Raw genomic sequence first — 21851 nt, 5'->3', positions numbered from 1 at the left:
AGCCTTGATATACCTTTCCCTTTCTTCCTTAAATCAGATATTAAATCCAGTTGTCATAATAAAATGACTCAAACAGGAAGAAAGTTTTTTATGTGTGATCTGTAGATGAACCTCAGGTACTTTTATACAAATACTGGCATTTAGCTTCCATTTTATCCTCAACTGAAACCACAAAGCATAAAAACAAACACACACCCCTCCCCCGAGAAATAGCTAGGAGCTGGGATTCTTGAAACTCACACGTAAGAGCCTTCAGCATCTAGCTCTTTAGAAGAAGAAAAAAGTGGCAGAAGTAAAAAATCCCATCCTAGAATATGGCTTTATTTAGTAAGGGAGAAGTACGTATTTTGTATTTCCTTTAGTGATCACATTCCCCAGGAATAACAGGCTCCTCTATCGAAATGAGTCCCTCTCCCAGAAGGGAGTGAATGATAAATACAGAGGCTGCTCTACTAGTTTGGAAGGCAGAGGCAAAACCAAGGCTAAATAAATGAAGTTTTACAGATCCAGTTTTACAGAAAATGTGGTAATGCTAGTTCATACCAATGTTGGTATTATTCAAAATAGGATAATTATCATGGTATCGTTGCATTACCGATCTCGGTACATTTACGCTTCTAAGGCAGAAATGAAAGGTGACGTTCAAACGGACATGCATTTTTACAAAGCATTCAATTTTATCCCAGAGCAGAACTTTCTACTTACTGGCCTTCCTTTAACTTGGCATTCTACTACAGATGGCCCACCTTCACATTGAACTACACTCTCAGAGAACACTTTTGACAGGCTATCCCTTCTAAGCAGATCTGAAAATATTGTCTGCCACCCACATAGGAACTGGGATTATGACAAATTTCACATTGATGATAGTAGTAAAATACTCAAATCCATGCACTACGAGATACAAAACGTACATCTCGCATCTAGGCTTTTAAGCTGACCTGTCTTGTCCTCAAAGTAAACGCTATGTTACGTGTACTTGTATCAGTGTGCTAGGAATTGACCACACGAGCAAAGGAAGACTAGCCTTCTATGGCTAGTCCTAGAACATCAATCACTAATTTCAAACTGAATTAATCTTAATTAGTATAAAAATCTACTAGAACAAAAATAATTTTTTCTTTGAATAACTGAGCATTTAAACTGATATAAAACCCCATTTTCATAGGATCTTGGCGACACACACAGAGGTTTTGCTTGCTTAAGCTTTGCAATAGCGCTAAGAGCAATGTCTGTCTGGGGGCAGGCAGTTCTTTCCAGCTAGCAAGCTCAGTATAAAGCAGCGTCAGTGCAAAGGCTGTCTAGTGATGCTAGGATGACATGCCCAAGTTACCATACATGAACTATTATCTTGCAGACTCCCACTGCAAGTTGCCCTAAGTTAGCTCACTAAGGGCACAAAGAGAAGAGCTCAGTTTAGTTAGTACAGCACATAAAGAAGCAAGACGTTACTCTTGCAGTGCTTGTGAGAAAGCACTGCCAGAGTTTACAGATATATTTATTCTGAATCATATACTTTATTATTACATTGACGTGTGACAAAATGGTTGATCATCTAATCCAATTAAAACTTTTCTATATTTTTTAATTAGATGACAGAAAAGCAAAAATATAAAATTAAATTGAACACGTTTTGAACATACTGAGGCATAATTTTACACTTCAAATATATCAAGTAAAACATATTTCAGAAGCTAATTATTTTCTTTTAGAAATAAAATCATGAAGCATTAATGAGACTTCTCCAAAAATGCTTTACAGCATCTAACACACTGCTCGTAAACAGTTTCAAAGTCCTTTTCATTCCCCTAGAAAAAAACAGAGGAAAAAGAATGTAAGAATACCAATACCGGCTCAAACAAAAAATTTTTGCAAAGTAGTTTCCCTGCCATCAGTAACGGCAAATAACTGACATTAATGCAGAATAAGAACGCTACAAATACTTGATGATAGTTCTGGCATATTTCTCCCTAATTTGAACTACCTGCAGCTCAGGAATTTCCACAGCCAAACACTGTGACTTCGTACTCAAGAGTCCTGGATGAACTTCCCTTCACATATTTTTTCCATTCACTTTTTGAGCCCTTATAAGCCTTTCTTTCCTTCTTTACATTCACAGTAACCTGTCATGTTGAGCTTCAGAGTTTAATGAAGCACTGCGTGGAAAAAGAAAAAATGCCCACCTCTTTTTGTTTTGAACCCACTTCCCACTAATGCCATTTGATATCGATGTTCTTTACTTCTTGGGTAAAGAATAGCAATTCCTTATTCACCTTTTCCCATGATATCAACATTTTAGAGGATCCTACTGTGTCTTCATCCAATTCTCTTTCCTAAAGTGAAGAATCTTAATTTAACTGGTTGCTCTTGGCTGATATTATTCAACTTCTTCGACCATCTCTATCCATATCCTGACTACATCCTCTTTGCAACGACGCTCACCAACCAGGGCTTCACCCAATATAAAAATATAGGTGCACTGCATTATTTGAATTTAAATAAATGTTATGAGCATAAAGACATTTTCCTTTCCTATCCCAATAACTTCCACTGTTCTGTCAAGTCATTAAAAAAATATTTACACTTGACTTTGTATAACATCAGATTATATATCACGTCAACTGTGGGATCTGGAAAGATTATATACTATACATACACAATTTTTAATCAAGCCACCCAAATAATTTCTTACACATACATAGTATGGATCTTCAATGATAAGTTGTTTCTGTGGATCATAAGTTCCAAGTAGTTCAATTTTGGCCTTGCAGTCTTTAACTTGGTTGCTTTTCCTTTTCAGATCTCTGTAAAGGAGAAAATAAAATTTTCCCATTAATTTTTCTTCAGAACTTTTTTGGCATCAGCATGAGATCCTCATGACCGTTTCTAGAGATCACAGAAAAATTATATGTGTCTGGACTCAGTCAATTCTGTGGACTTTCTATGCTGATGCTTGTTTTCATTTCTTTCTTCTCCTGTGGGGTTTTTTTTTTAAATTCAGTATGGAGGACATATACATAAACTTAATTCGCAGCATAAACAAGCAGTGAGGCACTCGACCTCAGGCTTAACAGAGCTTTGTAACAGTAAGTTAAGGGAAAAAGGATATCAGGCTTGCACGTGACAAGCGGTGGGATGACAGGCCAAGGTTAGGGGGACAGGGTGCTACTGAGGGCCCTCAGCCTCTTGCTCTGAGATATGTTGCTACACTACAGCACACCTGAAGTCTTATGGAGATAAGCCATGGGCTCCTGAGGTAATAGGAGCCAACAGGGAAACACCAGTGAAATACCTCAAAGGACTGAAGGGGTGTTCCTCTAAGAAGGTGACATGGCCAGTTGAAGTGCCTCGACACCAATGCACACAGCATGGGCAACAAACAGGAGGAGCTGGAAGCCACCATGCTGCTAGAAAGTTATGACCTAGTTGCCATTACTGAAACTTAGTGGGACAAATCTCATGACTGGAGTGAGGCTGTCAGTGGCTACAGGCTGTTCAGAAGGGACAGACAAGGAAGGAGGGGTGGAGGGGTGGCCTTCTACATCAACAAATGGATAGAGTGTGAAGAGCTGCCTCTGAAGAATAGCCACAAACAGGTTGAAAGCTTATGGGTAAGAATTAGAGACCAAGGCAACAAAGGAAGCCTTGTGGTTGGTGCCTACTACAGGCTGTCCGATCAAGGGGAGCCTACTGATGAAGCCTTCGTACTCCAGCTACAGGAGACATCGCGCTCGCAGGCTCTCATCCTGCTGGGGGACTTCAACCACCCCAACACCTGCTGGAAAAGTAGCATGGCGAGCTGTGGGCAACCCAAGAGAGTCCTGGAATGCATTGAGGATAATGTCTTAAGCCAGGTCATAGACGGCCCTACCAGAGGGGATGCGATACTGGACCTGCTGGTCACCAACGCAAGTGAGCTAATCGGTGACATCAAGATTGGAGAGAGCCTGGGCTGCAGCGATCACGCACTAGCAGAGTTCACAGCATGGGTCAGATGAAGAGTAAAGTCAGGACCCTGAATTTTAGGAAAGCAAACTTCCAGCTGTTCAAGGAACTAGTCAATGGATGCCCCAGGGAAACTACTCTCGGGGACAACGGAGCAGAGCTGGCAGATCTTTAGGAACACTTTCCATAGAGCTCAAGAGCTCTCAGTCCCCAGATGTAAGATATCAGGAAAGGAAGGCAAGACACTGGCATGGATGAGTCAAGATCTGCCTGGTCAAACTAAAGGGCAAGAAGGAAGTGCACAGGCAGTGGAAGCAGGGACAGGTACCCTGGGAAGAGTACAGAGACACTGCCTGGTTGCGTAGGGATGGGGTCAGGAAGGCCAACATGCAGCTGGAGCTGAACTTGGCAAGGGATGCAAAGAATAATAAGAAGGGCTTCTACAGGTACCTCAGCCAGAAAAGGAAGGTCAAAGAAAGCATACCCCTGCCGATGAGCAAGACTGGCAAAGTGGTAACAATGGACGAGGAGAAGGCTGAGGTATGGAAGAATTTTTTTACCTCAGTCTTCACTGGCACCCCCTCTTCCAACTTCTCTTGAGTGGATGGACTGCAAGAGGGGGAGCAGAGTCCCTTCCACTGTAAGAGGAGATCAGGTTTGTGACCACCTGAGGAACCTGAACACACATAAGTCTATGTGATCTGACGAGATGCATCCCAGAGTCCTGAGGGAATTGACTGATGTAGTTGCCAAGCCACTCTCCATGATATCTGAAAAGTCATGGCAGTCAGATGAAGTCCCTGGAGACTGGAAGAAGGGAAACATTGTGCCCATATTTAAAAAGGGTAGAAAGGAGGACTCTGGGAACTACTGACCTGTCAGCCTCACCTCTGTGCCTGGGAAGATCATGGAACAGATCCTCCTAGGAGCTGTGCTAAGGTACATGGAGGACAGGGAGGTGATCTGAGAGAGCCAGCATGGCTCCACCAAGGGTAAGTCCTGCCTGACCAACCTAGTGGCCTTCTGTGATGGAGTGACTACATCAGTGGACAAGGGAAGATGTAGGGATGTCACCTCTCTGGACTTCTGTAAGACCTTTGACATGGTCCCCCACAGCATCCTCTCTCTAAACTAGGGAGATATGGATTTGATGAGTGGACTGTTTGGTGGATAAGGAATTGTTTGGATGGTTATATCTGCAGGGTAGTGGTCAACAGCTTGATGTCCAGATGGAGATCGGTGATGAGAGGTGTCTGTCAGGGGTCCGTAGTGGGACTGGTACTATTTAATATCTTCATCCAGTGACATAGACAGTGGGATCGAATGTGCCCTCAGCAAGTTTGCAGGTGACACCAAGCTGAGTGTTGTGGTTGACATGCCTGAGGGATGGGATATCATCCAGAGGGACCTGGACAAGCTCAAGAAGTGGGTCCATGTGAACTCATGAGTTTCAACAAGGCCAAATGCAAAGTCCTGCACCTGGACTGGGGCATCCCCCAGTATCAATAAGGCTGGGGGATGAAGGGATCAAGAAGAGTCCTTTGGAGAAGGATTTGGGGGTACTGGTGGATGAAAAGCTGGACATGAGCTAACAATGTGCACTTGCAGCCCAGGTGGCCAATCATACCCTGGGCTGCATCAGAAGAAGTGTGGCCAGCAGGTCGAGGGAGGTGATTCTGCCCCTCTACCCCACTCTGGTGAGACCCCACCTGCATCCAGCTCTGGAGCCTTCAGCACATGAACTGTTGGAGTTCCTGTGTTGAAGTGGGTCCAGAGGAGGGCCACAAAAATGATCACAGGGATGGAACACCTCCCCTGTGAGGAAAGGCTGCGAGTTGGGGTTGTTAAGCCTGGAGAAGAGAAGGCTGCGGGGAGACCTTATTGTGGCCTTTCAGTACTTAAAGGGGGCTTACAAGAAAGATGGGGATAAACTTTTTAGCAGGGCCTGTTGTGACAGGTCAAGGGGTAATGGTTTTGAACTAAAAGGGGGTAGATTCAGACTATATGTAAGGAAGACATTTTTTACAATGAGGGTGGTGAAACACTGGCACAGGTTGCCCAGAGAGGTAGATGCCCCATCCCTGGAAACTTTCAAGGTCAGACTGGATGGGGCTCTGACCAACCTGATCTAGTGGACAATGTCCCCGACCATTGCAGGAAGGTTGGACTAGATGACCTTTAAAGGTCCTTTCCAACCCAAACCATTCTATGATTTTAATTGATTAATTAATATTACAGCATAGACCATCCATGGTATAACATACCAGCTTTCATCTGATAGTTTTGAAAGAATTTAAACAGTTAAACAGCTGAGCTGCTTAGTTATAAAAATCAGTGACAAATTTGAAGGATTAGATCAGTGTTGCTGGTTGAGCGGGGGTGGAGTGGTGGTGTTTGTTTGGTTTTTTTGGTTGGTTGGTTGGTTTTTTCCACCTAACTTTACAACAGTCCTTACAAGTACTTTGACACCTGTATTTTATTAAAGCTCAGCCCCCTAACCCCAATCATCAATATGTATGTAAATAAGTAGAAATTTTGCTAATGACATCCAAATTTTCACACTTGGCAGCTACTTCACCAGATCTTTCCTAAGCATAAACTGTGTCAAAGATGCACTTAATGAGAACATGGCTAACAATAACAAATAAGACTTCCCCCAGCTAACAACCTTACGTATTTCAGAGCTCACTCTACTTCTATTAAAAAAGAAAGAAGAAAACCCACACCATATTTAATCCCTTCCAAGTTTCCACAGTGTCTTTTAGATCCCATGCAATTGAAAAAATAGAGCACTTTGATCAGAGGACAGTATGTCTTCATTCTTAACTATACAGGCATCAGCTGCACATCTGTAGCACAAAGTATACTAAACTTCCATGTCCTTAATCCTTGAGTGGCATGTATCACAGAAATAAACCATTTAACTCATTAAATATATTAGAAGTAAAGAATCCATCTACTAGGATATCATTCACACACACAAGAAAACCCCAAAACCCAAAAATACCCAAGACAAGCTAACCAGTAAAACATGACATATGTCTTCAAAGTGACTTATGATACATAACTACAAGTAATCCATATGAATTTGTTCCATTTCAGCATACGTTACCTTAGATTGCTCTCATCCATACACAGTATATAATCAAAGGTCTGGAAATCATCTTTAGTAACCTAGAATTAAAAATACATACTTTAGCCTACAAACTTGTTTGATGGATAAAAAGGGGGGAAAAAAGTACTTTCAGATTTTGTAGATCTGATTTATTAAAAGAGACAGAGGTGGGAAGAACAGAACTTCATCAACCTTTACAATAACTTAAGACATTTTCAGTATACTCTGCCATGATTATTTATCAATTTCTGCAAGTTTTCCACAAAAAACCCACCTTATCTACTTTATCAATACTTTTTTTTTTAAACATCTCATGCATCAACTTAGAAACATCATTACAAGTGACATTTCTAATGCTTTCCAATTACTAAAACTAAAGCAGGTTTCCAGCCTTAGACACCACGCGATAAGAGCAAATTACTTTCCTGATAGGAAAACAGAAATGCAGGTAACCTGGAATCAGCTGCAATACTTCCAATCTAGAATTTTGTCACTACACAGAAAGAGGTACCAAGTGAAATTCAAAGCTGAAGTATGATGGAATGAGTTACAATCTCTTAAAAACAAATTCAGAGTATTTTAGGCCATATAAGTTCACAAAATTTATGATACGATGTGAGAAAGTCTGGGCTCTATTGTACATCTTCCTACCATCATGCCATCTGTTCTTTTTCTTTCCCATAGCATACTAACTCCTAAACATGAATATTAACTAAATTTAGAGATCTGAGTTCAGTAGGCAAACACTGCAGATAAACCACTAACTTAAGTACCAATATTATCTGTATTGGAATAAGGATGGCTGTAGATTTTTACCAGTGTAATTATATGTTAGTTTACATTTAAGCTTTAGCTTAGGGTAAAATCTACCCAGACCTCACAATGCACAGTATCCTAGTATAAGATATCTGAACCAAATGCCCATAATAAGAATGAATACATGGAATAAAATCTATAGTGACTTCACATAAGACTGCATTTCACGCATAGTCCTATATGTAGTACCATAACCAAGAAACTTGGAAAGCTTGTTCAGTACAGGTTTTTCTGGCAGGCGTCTCTGGGAAAGATGGGCTAGAGAAGTAATCAAGTAAACAGACAAAATGGCAAAACACTTTGTCCTAGAAGTCAGAGTTTTAACTTGTAAAAATTATTTACATATTCAAAAAATCTTTTAGATGGCAAAAAATTAATTTTTTGTGTAAACAGCAAATAGATACTGATTTAGCTCCCATAAGAGAGAGTAAGAAAAGACCTATAAGAAATTACTAACAGACTAAAGCCATAAATGAAACATTCCACGCAAGGAGAATTGGAGGGGTGAGGTGCGGGGAGGGGCAAACATTAAAAAAGAAAGGGTTAATGGTGAAAACTAATGCAGGCTTGTTTATTTCCACTGTAAAAATATTTGCTGTATTCATGCAATGCCTTTGGCCTACGAAAATATTTTTGCAGTGGAAATAGCTCTGTTTTCCTGGCAACTCTAAGCAGTACCCCTACAAGCTGCTTCTGGTTGCTCTACACAGCTAAAAACTGGCCCCTGTGAAAATACATAGACATAGTTTTCTTTGTAGTACAGACATATGTAGGAATAAAATAAAAAAAACAGTGAAAAGGAAAACCACACCCGCCACACTTCCCACACTCTCATATACTTGACAACTTGACAGTTATTATCTATGAACCAGCACTAACGCAGATAACAAATGCAGCCCTAAAAGCAAGATTACTGGTTGATGTGTGCTCTTAAGCCGTACAGTAATATCAGATACATAAACCTTAACTGCGCAAACTCCAGTGAACTGAAGATATTCCTCAAAACTATGAAAACTAGTATTTTGGGGGAAGAAGTTGAGGACATAAAAATTTATGTACTTTTTGAGTAGTGAAGAGCTCGAGTAGTCAACATTGGATGGAACTACACAGACAACAATAACTTTAATAACGGTTATCTGCATTTTTTTAATGTAAAGACCATCAATGGATAAACACCTCATCATTCCAGTTTGTTTGTTAAACATTTCTCTTTGTTTACAGAAGGGAAATCTCTTTTCTCTGCCTAAAATATGAAGAGATGCAGTAGTCCTCAAATTTATCCAGTTGTGAAGCAGTGTTTAATACAACCTTCCTCTAATCTCAATTTGATATTTAAGGCAAATGCACGGTATGAGTCATACAGAAATCAATTTCGGCCTCAGCATGAATAAAAGTGAAATTGATTAATAGTCTCCATGCACAAAAGAGAGAGGTAAGAGCTTACAGAATTTCAATGGATGCATAAACATACAGCGACCTACCATCAACTAAAATGTTAACAAACTTTGTTTTACATATAAATATATACATTTATTTTTATATTTCACTTTTCACTTAAAATTCACTGAAATGATCACAATATACGATGGTAGGATGTAACCAATTTAACATGCTCTCTTACATAAATCATTCTTGTAGCATTTATGTCAGTTGGAATTAAAAAAAAAAGATAGAATCCATGATTATCATAATTATGCACAAAACTACATGAAAGAAAGTGCCTTTCACTGGGTAGGTAACAGTTTTCCACAGGAGTGAAGAGGATAATTGCATGAGGTAGTCATCTTATGACAGTATTTCGAAGGCAACAGAAGACAAATCCCTCCTATTTCTGCAGCTTCTGTATTAAATCTTTCTTAATCTTCTCTGGAACAAGTAATACACAAAATTCTACCCTTGAGTTTGTCTCTAATAGTGAAACAAATACACTTCCACTTCTACTAACTTGACCACTCTGAACAGCCCTATTCTACACTGTTGAGTCCCTCTCTTTCCAGAAGTACTGCGAGACTACATCAGGTCCACACGGTTTAGAGAATCAGCAGAGACCATTTGACAGAAGTTTGAAAAATAGTACTGGAGTTACATAGTTAACATCAGTGCAAAATGAACCTGCAGTTCAGGGACTTGAAAATTTTCTTTATAAAAGAAACTGCTTGTACTGGGATGTTTTAAACAAGTCTTCATCCTGTTAGTCTTTCATCTTATTGCCTCATTCTTGTTAATTTCCTCTCCCTGTATATGTAACATTTGCCAGAACATATAAGCAACTGTCTTCATTAAAGCATTTTCATTCCCCCTCTGCCAAAGGAGGATATACAGATTTGTTTCAAAGCAGAGGATCAACTGGTTTTGGACGCTTTGCTTTAGTTTAACTGCTCATAAACCACTCAGTAATACCCAAGAACAGTTCTCAAGTTTCCAAGGCTGATCTTCTAAGCATACAAACATGTTACGCTACTGTGACTGAAACACTGACTGATTGGTTCGAGCACCATTTAGCCTGTATAGTGATAAATAATGCTGTTTGTAAGCACTGATAAATAGTGAATCACAATGTGTAACAGGAAAAGATCACAACAGATTTTTTTCTAGCAATTATTCTAATAGTAAAACATTGAAACTCTGAAACAATGTTGTGCTCAGTCCTGTTTGTCTTATTATATAACACAGATTAGCATCAGGAAAGGTCAGTAGAGGGCAATTGGCTAATCGAGGGAATTTATCTTAAAAAGTTAAAAAAGCTAAACATATAGTCTTTGAAAATGAAGAAGGTAAGTATGGTCTAGTAAAATTCTGAAGGGAACAGAAATGGAAGATAACAACAAGAGTACTTGATCTTTTTGTTAATACAAGAACTAGTGGCATGAACTTGAGCTAAGGAAAGGTCAAGCCCTAAAGGAATATCTTATATCCAGAGAATAATTAACTGAAGTAAGTTATGTGCATTTATTTGAGTGTCTGAATAATTTAAATAGATGCAGACACATTTCCAATCTCTCTGGAATGCAGCATGGAAATACACATTCTTTTGTTAATGAAAACTGAGATGAGTTTTGTAAAACTTAGAGAATTTCCCTAAGTGACAAACCTGTCTTTAACTTAAGAATGCTTCAAAGGTACGTTTTCCTCTGAAGTTACCACCAACCGTGCTACTAAACTTGGGGTTTAGCATTCTAAATTTTTTTAAAATATCTTTATGTAAGAGCCGAAGCTTTATGTGATGGGTGAACAGGTATTCTGCTTCTTTTTGGACTTGCTAAATAAAAATACAATTCCTTGCTGAAAAAAGCATCACAGATTACTAGAGTAAGACAATTTTTAAAAAGTATTTTTAAAAGTTTCAGAAAATTCCCAAAATACTAAACATTTCAAGGCAGGATTTTTCTGAAATGCAGAAACTGCTCCAATGCTTCCTAGTTATACTTCCAATGAAGGTTAATAACAAGAAACTCACTAATCTCAACTAGAAGAGTTAGGCCACTTTGGAGTCCTTTGAAAAACAGCACAATCATTACTTGATGCTTAACCATGCATTGGTCAAATGACTTCTGTGATCACAATGGTTCGGACTAAACAAAGCATGGGTATGAATAAGAAAAAAAATACACTCTCTTCTACCTGCCGTGCTCTATGTGCTGTCTCAATGCCATGATTTCTTAGACAGCTTAAAGCCCTTGCATCTGGGGAGCGCCCCACGTTCCAGTCTGAAACAGCAGCACTGTCTGTCATCCACTGTAACAACAAAACAAATACATACACATATTTAAAGAAAACTAAAGTACAGTACCTGCCTGGCAATATGATTCATGGTAATGCCATGCTTCTTCATGCAAGTCTGTCCTCGATAGTCAGGAGGGCTTCCTATTTCATAAGCAGATGTCGCTGCACTGTCTATCCTCCACTACAGAAAAACAAATTTATATTTTTATGTTTCCTTTTTCACTGATATTTCTACTAACTAGCTATGAGACAGTTATTTCTTGGGCAGGAACAGAAATAAATAGCTTACCTTATTTTCAACTTTTTCATCCGTTACAAGTTTTCTAAAAACTGCTTCAGCTATTGGAGAGCGACAAATGTTTCCTATAGAAACAGGAGATTAAAGTGAAATATCAGACAATTAAAAAAAACCAAAACAGTAACTGTGTGGATTTGTCAATACAGATCAGATTAAAGATTTTTATTTACTTGGGTAGAATGTGGTTTGCTTATGCTACTGTAACCCAAGAGATTCTGCAAGCATGGAAACCCAGAGTCCAGCACCTGGACTGGAGCAATCTCCAGTATCAATACAGTCTGGGGGATGACGGGATTGAGAGCAGCTGTGCAGAGGAGGACTAGGGGATACTGGTGGGTGAAAAATTGGGATATGAGCCAGCAACGTACATTTGCAACCCAGAAAGCCAATTGTATGCTGAGCTGATTCAAAAGAAGCATGGCCAGCAGGTCGAGGGAGGTGATTCTGCCCCTCCACTCTGGTGAGACCCCTCCTGGAGTGCTGTGTCCAGCTCTGGAGCCCTCAGCACAGGAAAGATGTGGACCTGTTGGAGCAGGTCCAGAGGAGGGCCACTAAAATGATCACAGGGATGGAACACCTCTGAGTGAGAACTGGGGTTGTGCAGCCTGGAAAAGAGAAGGACCAGGAGATCTCATTGTGGCCTTTCAATATATAAAAGGGGCTGTAGTGACAGGACAAGGGGCAATGGTTTTAAACTGAAAGAAGGCAGATTTATATTGGACATAAGGAAGAAACTCTTCTACGATGAGAGTGGTGAGACACTGGAAGAGGTTGCCCAGAGAAGTTAGGGATGCCCCATCCCTGGAAACATTCAAGGTGAGGTTAGATGGGGCTCTGAGCAACCTGCTCTACTTGAAGATGTCCCTGCTCACTGCAGGGGGGTTGAACTAGATGATCTTTGAAGGTCCTTTCCAACCCAAACCATTCTACAATTCTGTGCTATCCATCAGTCTCATGAAATGCATATTATTATAAGACAAGATACAACTTACAGGAGCCTTGTGTAAGCATATTGCTCTTTTCTTCTCCTCCACAAAGAATCCGTGATCACAAAAGACCAGGCAAAATTACGGAATTTAAGTGGCAGCAAATCATCTTTATCTTGAAATCTTCCTACACACTGGCAAACTTCAACTAATTCTTTACTGGAGAATCAAGAATATTTGCCTGAATTATTTACACTTCTACCTACATGTTAACAAAAACTTTTGGACAACTCCTAAACACAGCCACCACTGCTGTAGAACCAATGTAGTGAAACGGCTGAACAACCTGTAGTAAAATGCTCCCGACCACTGAAGTGAAGTCACTGCAGGTCAAACTGAACCCTCAACAAGAGCAGCTTCCAGACGCTGATTCCAAAACCCCCAAAAAGAAATAAATTATAACATCTCAGGAAAAGAAATTTTCCAAGTTTTTTTTTGGTCCAAAACATGGAGAATTAGGAACAAAATGTTACTGATGGCAAAGCTGAAGTGCTATCAATCAGCCAACCAAAAGTTAAGGTACTTCATTATATAAATATGTAATCAATCTTCCCTTTCAGTAGCCTCCAATTGCACTAGCCACTTGATATGACTTTATTTTCAATAAGAACTTATTTCAACAACGAAAGAAGTGCCCAGCTGAAAACTATAATGGATCTACTGTATTTTTGCTCCACTCATGAAGCTGTAATTAAGTTAACCATCTAAGGTAGACCTCTCAAACATGCATGCAAAAATACATGTTCTTTGAAAATGAATGAAATGTCTCAATAACAATAAAAAGTCTGTCTGACTATTACTTGAACTCTTTCTACCTTTTCATCCTTCAGAAATTATGAGCAACTAGATGGATATTCATAATATTCAATATGTCACCCAGAGGCACAATAAATCATGCAAACAGTTCTTCACTTCCCATCAAAGAGAATGTATGACTTTGCTCATCTCTGACTTTTGAGCAGGTAAGTATAAAGTACCACAAATGGCAACACTTATTTCTATACCTTTAAATAAATCAATCTTCTACTACTGGTTAAATGCTTTCCAAATCTCAAGCAGCAAAAAAAATGAAATGCCCAGAAGCAAAGCTAAATTTCCAGCAGCAGAAAGAAATTTTGAGATCAGGCACTTAGCCCCAGTTTCATGCCTATATTTTCAAACAAAATATCAAGATAGATACTTCACTGCTAAAGAGAAAGAAGCTGCTATGATCTGGGCATTTAATAGCTTGCTGTCAATCATGCCAACTATTAAAAAAAAACAAAGTGGGAATTGAACCACTGAAGTAATACAAATTTGTTGTCAAAGATTTAGAGAACATCAAATCACTAAATGGGCAAAAGGAACTGGCTAACCACTGAGAAATTGATCTTGTTGAAACATTAAGTGAATTTTGATGGCAGTAGATCTTCTTCCAGGAGAAAGCATACTATCTCCTTTGTTTGAACTAGTTTATTCCAAGCAGAGAAACTGAATCAGTCTTGGAAGAAAAATAAAGCAGGAAAAAGTTGGTTTATTTCTAAAGTAAGTGAGAAAACAGGTTAGTACTTATTAATTATAAAAATGTTAAAGAATATAGTAATAAAAAATAAATCTCACTTCTTTAATTGAGTGAGTTAAGCATTAAACAATATAGGGAACATGGTAACACAGCGTAAGACAGAAAAGAATCTTCATAATAAACAAGCCCAATCGTTTGATATTGCAGGCATATACAGCATGACTTCTCTCACAATCACATCAAGCTCTCTTTTAAAAAGCACCATCTGCCTTAAAAGGCTATTCCAGATACTAATTTCCGGTGGTAGCCAGAAAACTTCCAATTCCCACTTAATATTTATTCCTAGAAGTCTATGCTCATCTGAACTTGGTTAAAATCACAATCTTAAAAACCTTTCTTTCCTTCAACAGATACAGAACCCTTGTCAAGCATAGCTGTGCTAAACTCTGAGAGCCAAGTTCTCAGTCTCTTCATGAAAATAACTGACCCTTACCCAATCATTCCAGTTAAGCCAACTCTGCCCTTCTTCTAATCTGAATTTATTTTTCCTGAATACTGACAAACAAAACCACAGACTACACTGCAGGAAGAATTTTTAGCAATTTGTTTTATAAAAGAAAAATAAGTCTGAAATATTTACTTAGCTCTTTTGAAAATAATCTAAGATAACTTCTACAGCCGCATTTGACTCCTCCTCGAGTATCAAATTTGCCATCATAATCCCCTACTTCTAGTTTGTTCATTCTCTCTTTCACTGTTGTTTCAAACAAGTGACCTTTACGTCTTCTTTCTGAACTATTAAATTCTGTTTCCATTACACCAGCTGTTAACGCCATCCACTTCCTCCTGCACAACATTTTTCCTCTATATGAATGATCCCATGCAACTCTTCACGAACAGTAAGTTTCATTACTACACTCAAATATTACTGGTCCTACTAATTCACTAAATAGCTTACAGAATTTCAAAATGGCACTTCTGAAATAAATCCTTCACAGCTTTTTCTATTTGTTTAACCTTCCGCTTTATCTGGAATGAATGACTCGTCCCAAACATTCACTCTTCTATAACCTGCCCACTACTTAAAATAAATGCCATAAATATCATGTTGGATGATACCATATCAAATATCATAATGAATGGCACCATGTTCACTGACTGATTAAATATATTAACTACCACTTCCAGCAATAAATAGAAACTGCAGTTTTTGGTTGTTTTTTTTTTTTTAAATAAGTAACCTAGTCTGTGACTTAAAAATTAATGTCTTCCATGATGACACATTCCAGATATTACTGGAGATATTAACATATTACAAAATCACAGAGAATCAGAGAACGGTAGGGTTTGGAAGGGACCTCTGGAGATCATCTCATCCAACCCCTCTGCTTGTGCAGGGACACCCAGAGCAGGGGACACAGGGATACGTCCAAGCGAGTTTTGAATGTCTCCAGGGAAGGAGACTCCACAACTTCTCTGGGCAGCCTGTTCCACTGCTCTGTCACCCACACAGGAAAGAAGTTTTTCCTCATATTCAGGTGGAACTTCCTGTGTTCGCATATGTACCCATTGCCCCTTGGCCTGTCATTGGGCATCACTGAAAAGAGACCAGTCCCATTCTCGACACCCACCCTTTAGATATTTGTAAGCATTGATAAGATCCCCCCTCAGTCTTCTCTTCTCCAGGCTGAATGAACCCAAGTCTCTCAGCTGTTCCTCATAAGAGAGATGCTCCAGTCCCATGAACATCTTCGTAGCTCACCGCTGGACTTGCTCAAGCAGTTCCCTGTCCTTCTTAAACTGGGGGGGCCCAAAACTAGACGCAGTACTCCAGATGTGGTCTCACTAGGGCAGAGTAGAGGGGGACAATAACCTCCCTCAACCTGTTGGCCACACTCCTTTTAATGCACCCCAGGATACTGCTGGCCTTCTTGGCCACAAGGGCACATTGCTGACTCATGGTCAGCTTGTTGTCCACCAGCACTCCCAGGTCCTTCTCAACAGAGCTGCCTTCCAGCAGGTCAGCCCCCAACTGTACCAGTGCCTGGGGTTGTTCCTCCCCAGGTGCAGGACCTTGCACTTGCTTTTGTTGAATTTCATGAGGTTCCCCTCGGCCCAGCTCTCCAGCCTGTCCAGGATCTCGTTGGATGGCAGCACAGCCTTCTGGCATATCAGCCAGTCCTCCCAGCTTGATATTATCAGCAAACTGGCTGGGGGCACACCCTGCCCCTTCGTCCAGGTCATTGATGAATATGTTGAACAGGCCAGGACCCAGCACAGACCCCTAGGGAACACCACTAGTTATGGGCCTCCAAGCAGACTCTGTGCTGTTGATCACAACCCTCTGAGTTCTGTTTTTCAGCCAGTTCTCTGTCCACCTCACTGTCCTCTCACCTAACCCACACTTCCTTAGCTTGCCTGCGAGGATGCTATGGGAGACAGTGTCAAAACCCTTGCTGAAGTCAAGGTAAACAACATACACTGCTCCGCCTTTGTTGACCCAGCCAGTCACACCATCATAGAAGGCTATTAAAGAACTGCCATCACCATTCAAATCTGTTCTTCAAAACTAAGGACAGAATCCCAGAACTGACTTAATAGAAGCTCTTTTCTCCTTGTATTTGGGGAATGAATGGGGAAATCTCACAAAAAGATTCACAGGGAATCTTCACTTTCCTCTTTGGACTTGAACAGTATTCTCTTTAAATGTTATCTATACCTTACCTTTGCTACCTATCCTCTTCTGGTGTTCCTTTATCCTTTGTTGTATTTCGGACTGATCTGATCATGTTCTTTTTATGTAGTAAGTGACAGTATTAAAGTCCTCTGAATCTCCATCTTCTCTCTTCATTTTTTAAATTTCAAGCTCTTTAAGCTGTAGTGACATTTTCGGTCATAGAAAACTAGCACCCAAGGTACCCAGACAGAGTCTGCCCAGTGAAATAAATCCTCCAAACACCTCCAAATATGATGATTCAGGGATAAGAGATTTGAAATTCAATCACAGGATCAGTATTGGAACCATTTGTTGATCACTTTTATGGAATCATGCTTTCTCACTCATTTTCTAGGGACAAGGACTCCACTGATGGTTCTCCAAGCCAATGCTTAATTTTTTGAGTTCTTCCTCCAGCCTCTGCATTAATCTCTGACCCATTCCCATACAGAAATGGAAGTGTTGCTTCTACTGACAGGAAAGACAACTTGAATCCGTTTCATGCTCATGTCCATAGCTCATCTCTAGATACTGTTGATCTAATTGTTTATTCTATCAAACATTTTTCATTCCTCCTTCTTCCTTATTCAGCTCTCTAACTCGAGACCTTACCCAAAAGCAAACATGATTTTTCTCTTCCTCCTTTGTTTTTCTGTCTGTTGTTTGTAACAGAAGTTCAAATCCTCTCATGTTTAAAAACCTGCTTTTAACTCTACTTGTCTTTCCATGCATGGGCAGTTCATCTGAGTGACTGTAATACTGCTTCCCAGTGTCATTCGCATCATCTATCAGGTCCCCTTCATAAGCAACTGTTTAAAACTTATTACTCACTCTATTCTGTTGCGTACTCAAATTCCTGTCTGACCTTCATCATGATTCCTTTCCAGTTAAGTTATCTTGTCACACTCAGCATTCAATTGGGTCTGTAAGGAACCAGTCATGGTTCTGATTTTAGTCCAGATTCCCTGGCCTTTCCATTCACAGTCAACTTCATTGAATACTTACACTCTTTAGCTGAAACACCTAAGTATATAGCTACCTAAATGGCACCACCTAACTTCCATACATCCCCCCACTACCAACACACAGTGGGATTTCTCTCAGAAGTCAAATATTAGCATATGTGTGTGTGTGTATTTATCTAAGCAGAACTCAATTTTGGCTCAAGATACCTAAATGGGGATGTCCACAGGAGCACTAGGTTTCAAAGTCCCTAGCCAGTCAAGGTTTAGTTGATATAACCAATGTCAACAGCAATATGACTTGCCAGGATTCATGGTAGTCAAACCATCAGCTAATTAGCGGCATGTTCACATTTTAAAAATCTTTGCCTGCAGCAACATTAATTATATTGAGTTATCAACTGCTGGAACATTATGCCTTTCTCAGCAACTTAAAGGTTCTCCAGTAAAACTAAAAGTTTTCAACACATAAGCACCTACTCACAACGATCAGACTCTTAACATTTTTAAGCCTACATCTCAATCTTATTTTCTGATTTCGAGATCACTTTTACAACTACACTTTCAACGCTCTAGTACTTCTGCATCATTCTGAAATGCAGATTAACAAAGGTATTGTATTCTTACAGCTATCTTGGCAATGCTGCATAGAAGAAAGGCATTTTCCTTACATCTAACATTTTCTTCTTTATCCAAAAAATGGCATTATTTGTTTTGGTCACCTTGCTAAGAACCCTCATTACAGCAGCTGTTTTCTATGACTTCTTCAATGTCTTATCCAACCTTTTGCTTTTCTGCAGCTATAAATGGCATTTTGTCCCACGAAACCTTGTATTTGGCTATATATAAATTCATATAATAGATTGTGACAACTGAACTAGCACATTCAAATCTCTCTGTACTGTAACCCCATTTCCTCATGCCCAATAAATTAACTGCCATTTTAGAAATTATTTTATGCATTCTAGATCTCTGATGGCAATACTCATACTTGGTAGTTCACAACAAGCACCAGTTTTCTGACATCCGAGCCAAACCCACTTTGCTTACTGTTCACTTGACTTACAGCCGTTCCCCCCTACATGGAGGAGATCAGTAAGCCAGTGCCTGGTTTGAAATGCCCATACAGCTTGTTATGTTAGAGTGGACAAGTCATCAGAGAGAAAGAGGCTGACTTATGTAGCACAGCATCATATTAAGGTCGCTTCTGGAGCTCAGCCATTAATTGGATGAGGTACATCAGTGTAAAAAGAGCAAACTGCATTACAGTTCACCCCCAGTTTTAATTATTTCTTTGCCTTAAATGAAAAAAGAAATCTTTCTGGTGCCTTTTTATATACTGTAATTACGTATGTTGCTGGGTGCTTCATTTATTTCTCAGTGATGAGGAATTCATCATTAATGTAGTTATGCACATTAACTAGATTGTATTTTGTTGTGTAATGAATATCTGCTTATCTCATTACAAACAAAAAAAACCCAGTCAGTAAGCATTTCAGTAATAGGTTTCTTTCAAAATAATGTAGAAAGAAAATGTAATTTTTCATGAAGGCTTGTACTTTCAGGGATCAGCTCTCACTAAGCGTTTCAAACTTCTGAATTAACATGCTTCATTAACGAGCACAGAATACTACAAATAAATGCAGTTCTAGAAATCTGTTCAGTACTTTTTTCAGCAATAACCATAGGTATTATTTCTAATAAAATTCAAGAGGAAAAAATCTGTTAAGGCATAAGTACCACTCTTCAAGACTAACAACAAAAATTAAGCAAATTTAAAGCAGGAGGAAGAAACTAGTTGCCTTCAGAACTTAACTGAAAAGAGCGTATATTTGACTGGAGAAAAGAAGTGCTTGTCATGTCATTTTATGTCACATGCCACATACCGTTATGGTTCTTTTTATAACCCAGTAACAAAGAAGAGTAAATTAAAACTCTATTTACAACATTTGTTTTAAACAAAAAATCCATCCCATTAACATTGGTCCTGCCTTGTTCATCCTATCCTCAAGCTTAATATTAATAATTTCACTCCATACCTAAATTATTACATTATCTTCCACTAATAACAGTTCCTTAGACACTCAGCTGAATTAGGAACTTGTTACAGTGCAAATCACCATCATGGGCTTACAGACCCATAAATACACATGAATAGTTTTGTGAAGATTACTACTGGCTTTAGAACATAGTGTTTGGAAAGAAGGATGCATGTTAATTAGATGTTTCTATACACAAATGTTTGTCTAGGCCACTGGCTTCCAAACGTACAGCAACTGATAATCCCTTACTAAAGAATGTTTTCTCTAAATTATTATTAGGGGCTGATTTACTCTAAGGTAAACATCAGAACATATTCCACAACACTAAACTCTTGTTTTGCTATTCGATTAATCTACATTTCTCCTATTACAATAGAAAAGCAGACAGGACAAAAAAATACCCAAGATATTAACTAATGGTTTTGTAGTAAAACTGGCAAAATGCCAGGCATTCACAGGGATCAACTCTCAGCACATACATAAACTTATCAGGGCCAGGAAGCAGATAATGTTAAAAGCCCTCCTAGATCTGAGACATTTAGAGAAAGCATGTACAAAATGGGCCATGGTTCTGTAATCCATGCAGTCAGTTAGTTGGTTGTGAAGACGCGGAGGATCATCTTGTTTATCAGCAATCAATTGTCTTAAGCTTCACGAAAGCATCAAAACCCTTTCTGATCTCATTGACACTTCTGTTTCCATGACTTCTCATGACATGAAATTCACAGCTTAAACAGAATATCGTTTGTTGGTTTGTGTTGGTTTTTTTTTTTTTAAGTTTCCTAGTTCATTTAGGTAGCCTTTCAAAAAAGTCTTATTCTTTTCACTCGTTTTCCTGATGGCCATAATTTAATCGATCAACATAATCTCCAGCCTCCACCAAGTTCTTTTTCTTACTTGTTCCTAAAACTCCTAACATATTTCCCCTCTTCTTACAGAAACTGTTCTATTAGCTCCAGTCATTCCTGTCACCGTTTTCTCTCCCTTTTTCATGTCAGGAGCTCAGAACCGCAAAGGGCACCCAGTAGGTACCGCTGCGGCCATGGGACACTTGCTGGGGGGCTCTCTGCTCCCTCCTTGCTGTCCCAGAAGCTCAGCACAAAGCAGAGCCGAGAGCTACTCACAACCACCGATCAGTGCTGCCCTTGAGGAGCAGCAGTGAATCCTGAGCTCAGGTTGGTTTATGAGTATTTAGGAGTCGCTCTTCCTCACGCCTAACCTTTACCAATACTGGATTCCACGCGTTATTTCCTACTGATCACGCCGGCCTACCACAGAAACAAACACGAAGGAGACGGGACTCCGCTTTCGGCCTCCCTCCTCAACCACAACCCCAGCCCCCCCCGCGAAGGCGGACACCCGCGGGGCCGGGGCCGGGGCCGGGGCCGGGGCCGGAGCCGGGGCCGGGGCCGGAGCCGGAGCCGGGGCCGGGGCCGGGGCCGGGGCCGGGGCCGGGGCCGCTCCCCGGCAGCGCCTCCCGCTTCGCCGCGCTCCCTTCGCCGCCCCTGCCCAAAGAGCAGCGGGAAGATCAGGAGGAAGAAGAGGAGAGGAGCGGACCCGATCCGCCTCACACCGCTCACCCAGGCACACGAAGAGCACCGACTTCACCTCCCCCGCCGCCATCTTCGCTCGGGGCCGGCCGGTCAGCCACCCGGGGAGGGGACCTTCCCGCCTGTCGCGCCGCCCGCGACTCGCTTTCCGGCACCCGCCGTTACAGCCGGCTATGTTTTTTGCCTGATTGTAGAAA

At 40.2% G+C, this 21851-nt stretch overlaps 1 protein-coding gene across 2 annotated transcripts; it reads right to left on the bottom strand.

Annotated features, from left to right (window-relative positions):
* Window positions 1–300: 300 nt before the first annotated feature.
* Window positions 301–21824, bottom strand: ACP1 (acid phosphatase 1). 2 transcript variants are annotated; one of them, XM_064447972.1, is made up of 6 exons: window positions 21685–21824; window positions 11889–11962; window positions 11667–11780; window positions 7058–7119; window positions 2699–2804; window positions 301–1808 (listed from the first exon to the last, which is right to left on the bottom strand). In XM_064447972.1, the coding sequence occupies exons 1-6, from the start codon at window positions 21725–21727 to the stop codon at window positions 1731–1733; spliced, it is 477 nt and encodes a 158-aa protein (XP_064304042.1). In that variant the 5' UTR covers window positions 21728–21824; the 3' UTR covers window positions 301–1730. The 2 variants fall into 2 exon arrangements, with proteins under 2 accessions (XP_064304042.1, XP_064304043.1); XM_064447973.1 differs by lacking the exon at window positions 11667–11780 and adding an exon at window positions 11498–11611.
* Window positions 21825–21851: the final 27 nt, after the last annotated feature.

The sequence above is a fragment of the Phalacrocorax carbo genome, chromosome 3 (genome assembly GCF_963921805.1).
Source record: "Phalacrocorax carbo chromosome 3, bPhaCar2.1, whole genome shotgun sequence".
Taxonomy (NCBI): domain Eukaryota; kingdom Metazoa; phylum Chordata; class Aves; order Suliformes; family Phalacrocoracidae; genus Phalacrocorax; species Phalacrocorax carbo.
Note: the sequence above shows the minus strand (reverse complement) of the source record. Positions and strands in the feature narration are given on the sequence as shown.

Excerpts from the sequence above, each read along its gene's own strand:
- ACP1 (XM_064447972.1), bottom strand. The coding sequence starts at position 21,727 with ATGGCGGCGGGGGAGGTGAAGTCGGTGCTCTTCGTGTGCCTGG. Across the intron at positions 11,781-11,888 it reads ATGAAAAAGTTGAAAATAAG|TGGAGGATAGACAGTGCAGC; the intron begins GTAAGCTATTTA and ends GTTTTTCTGTAG. Across the intron at positions 1,809-2,698 it reads TCATTGAAGATCCATACTAT|GGGAATGAAAAGGACTTTGA; the intron begins GTATGTGTAAGA and ends GTTTTTTTCTAG.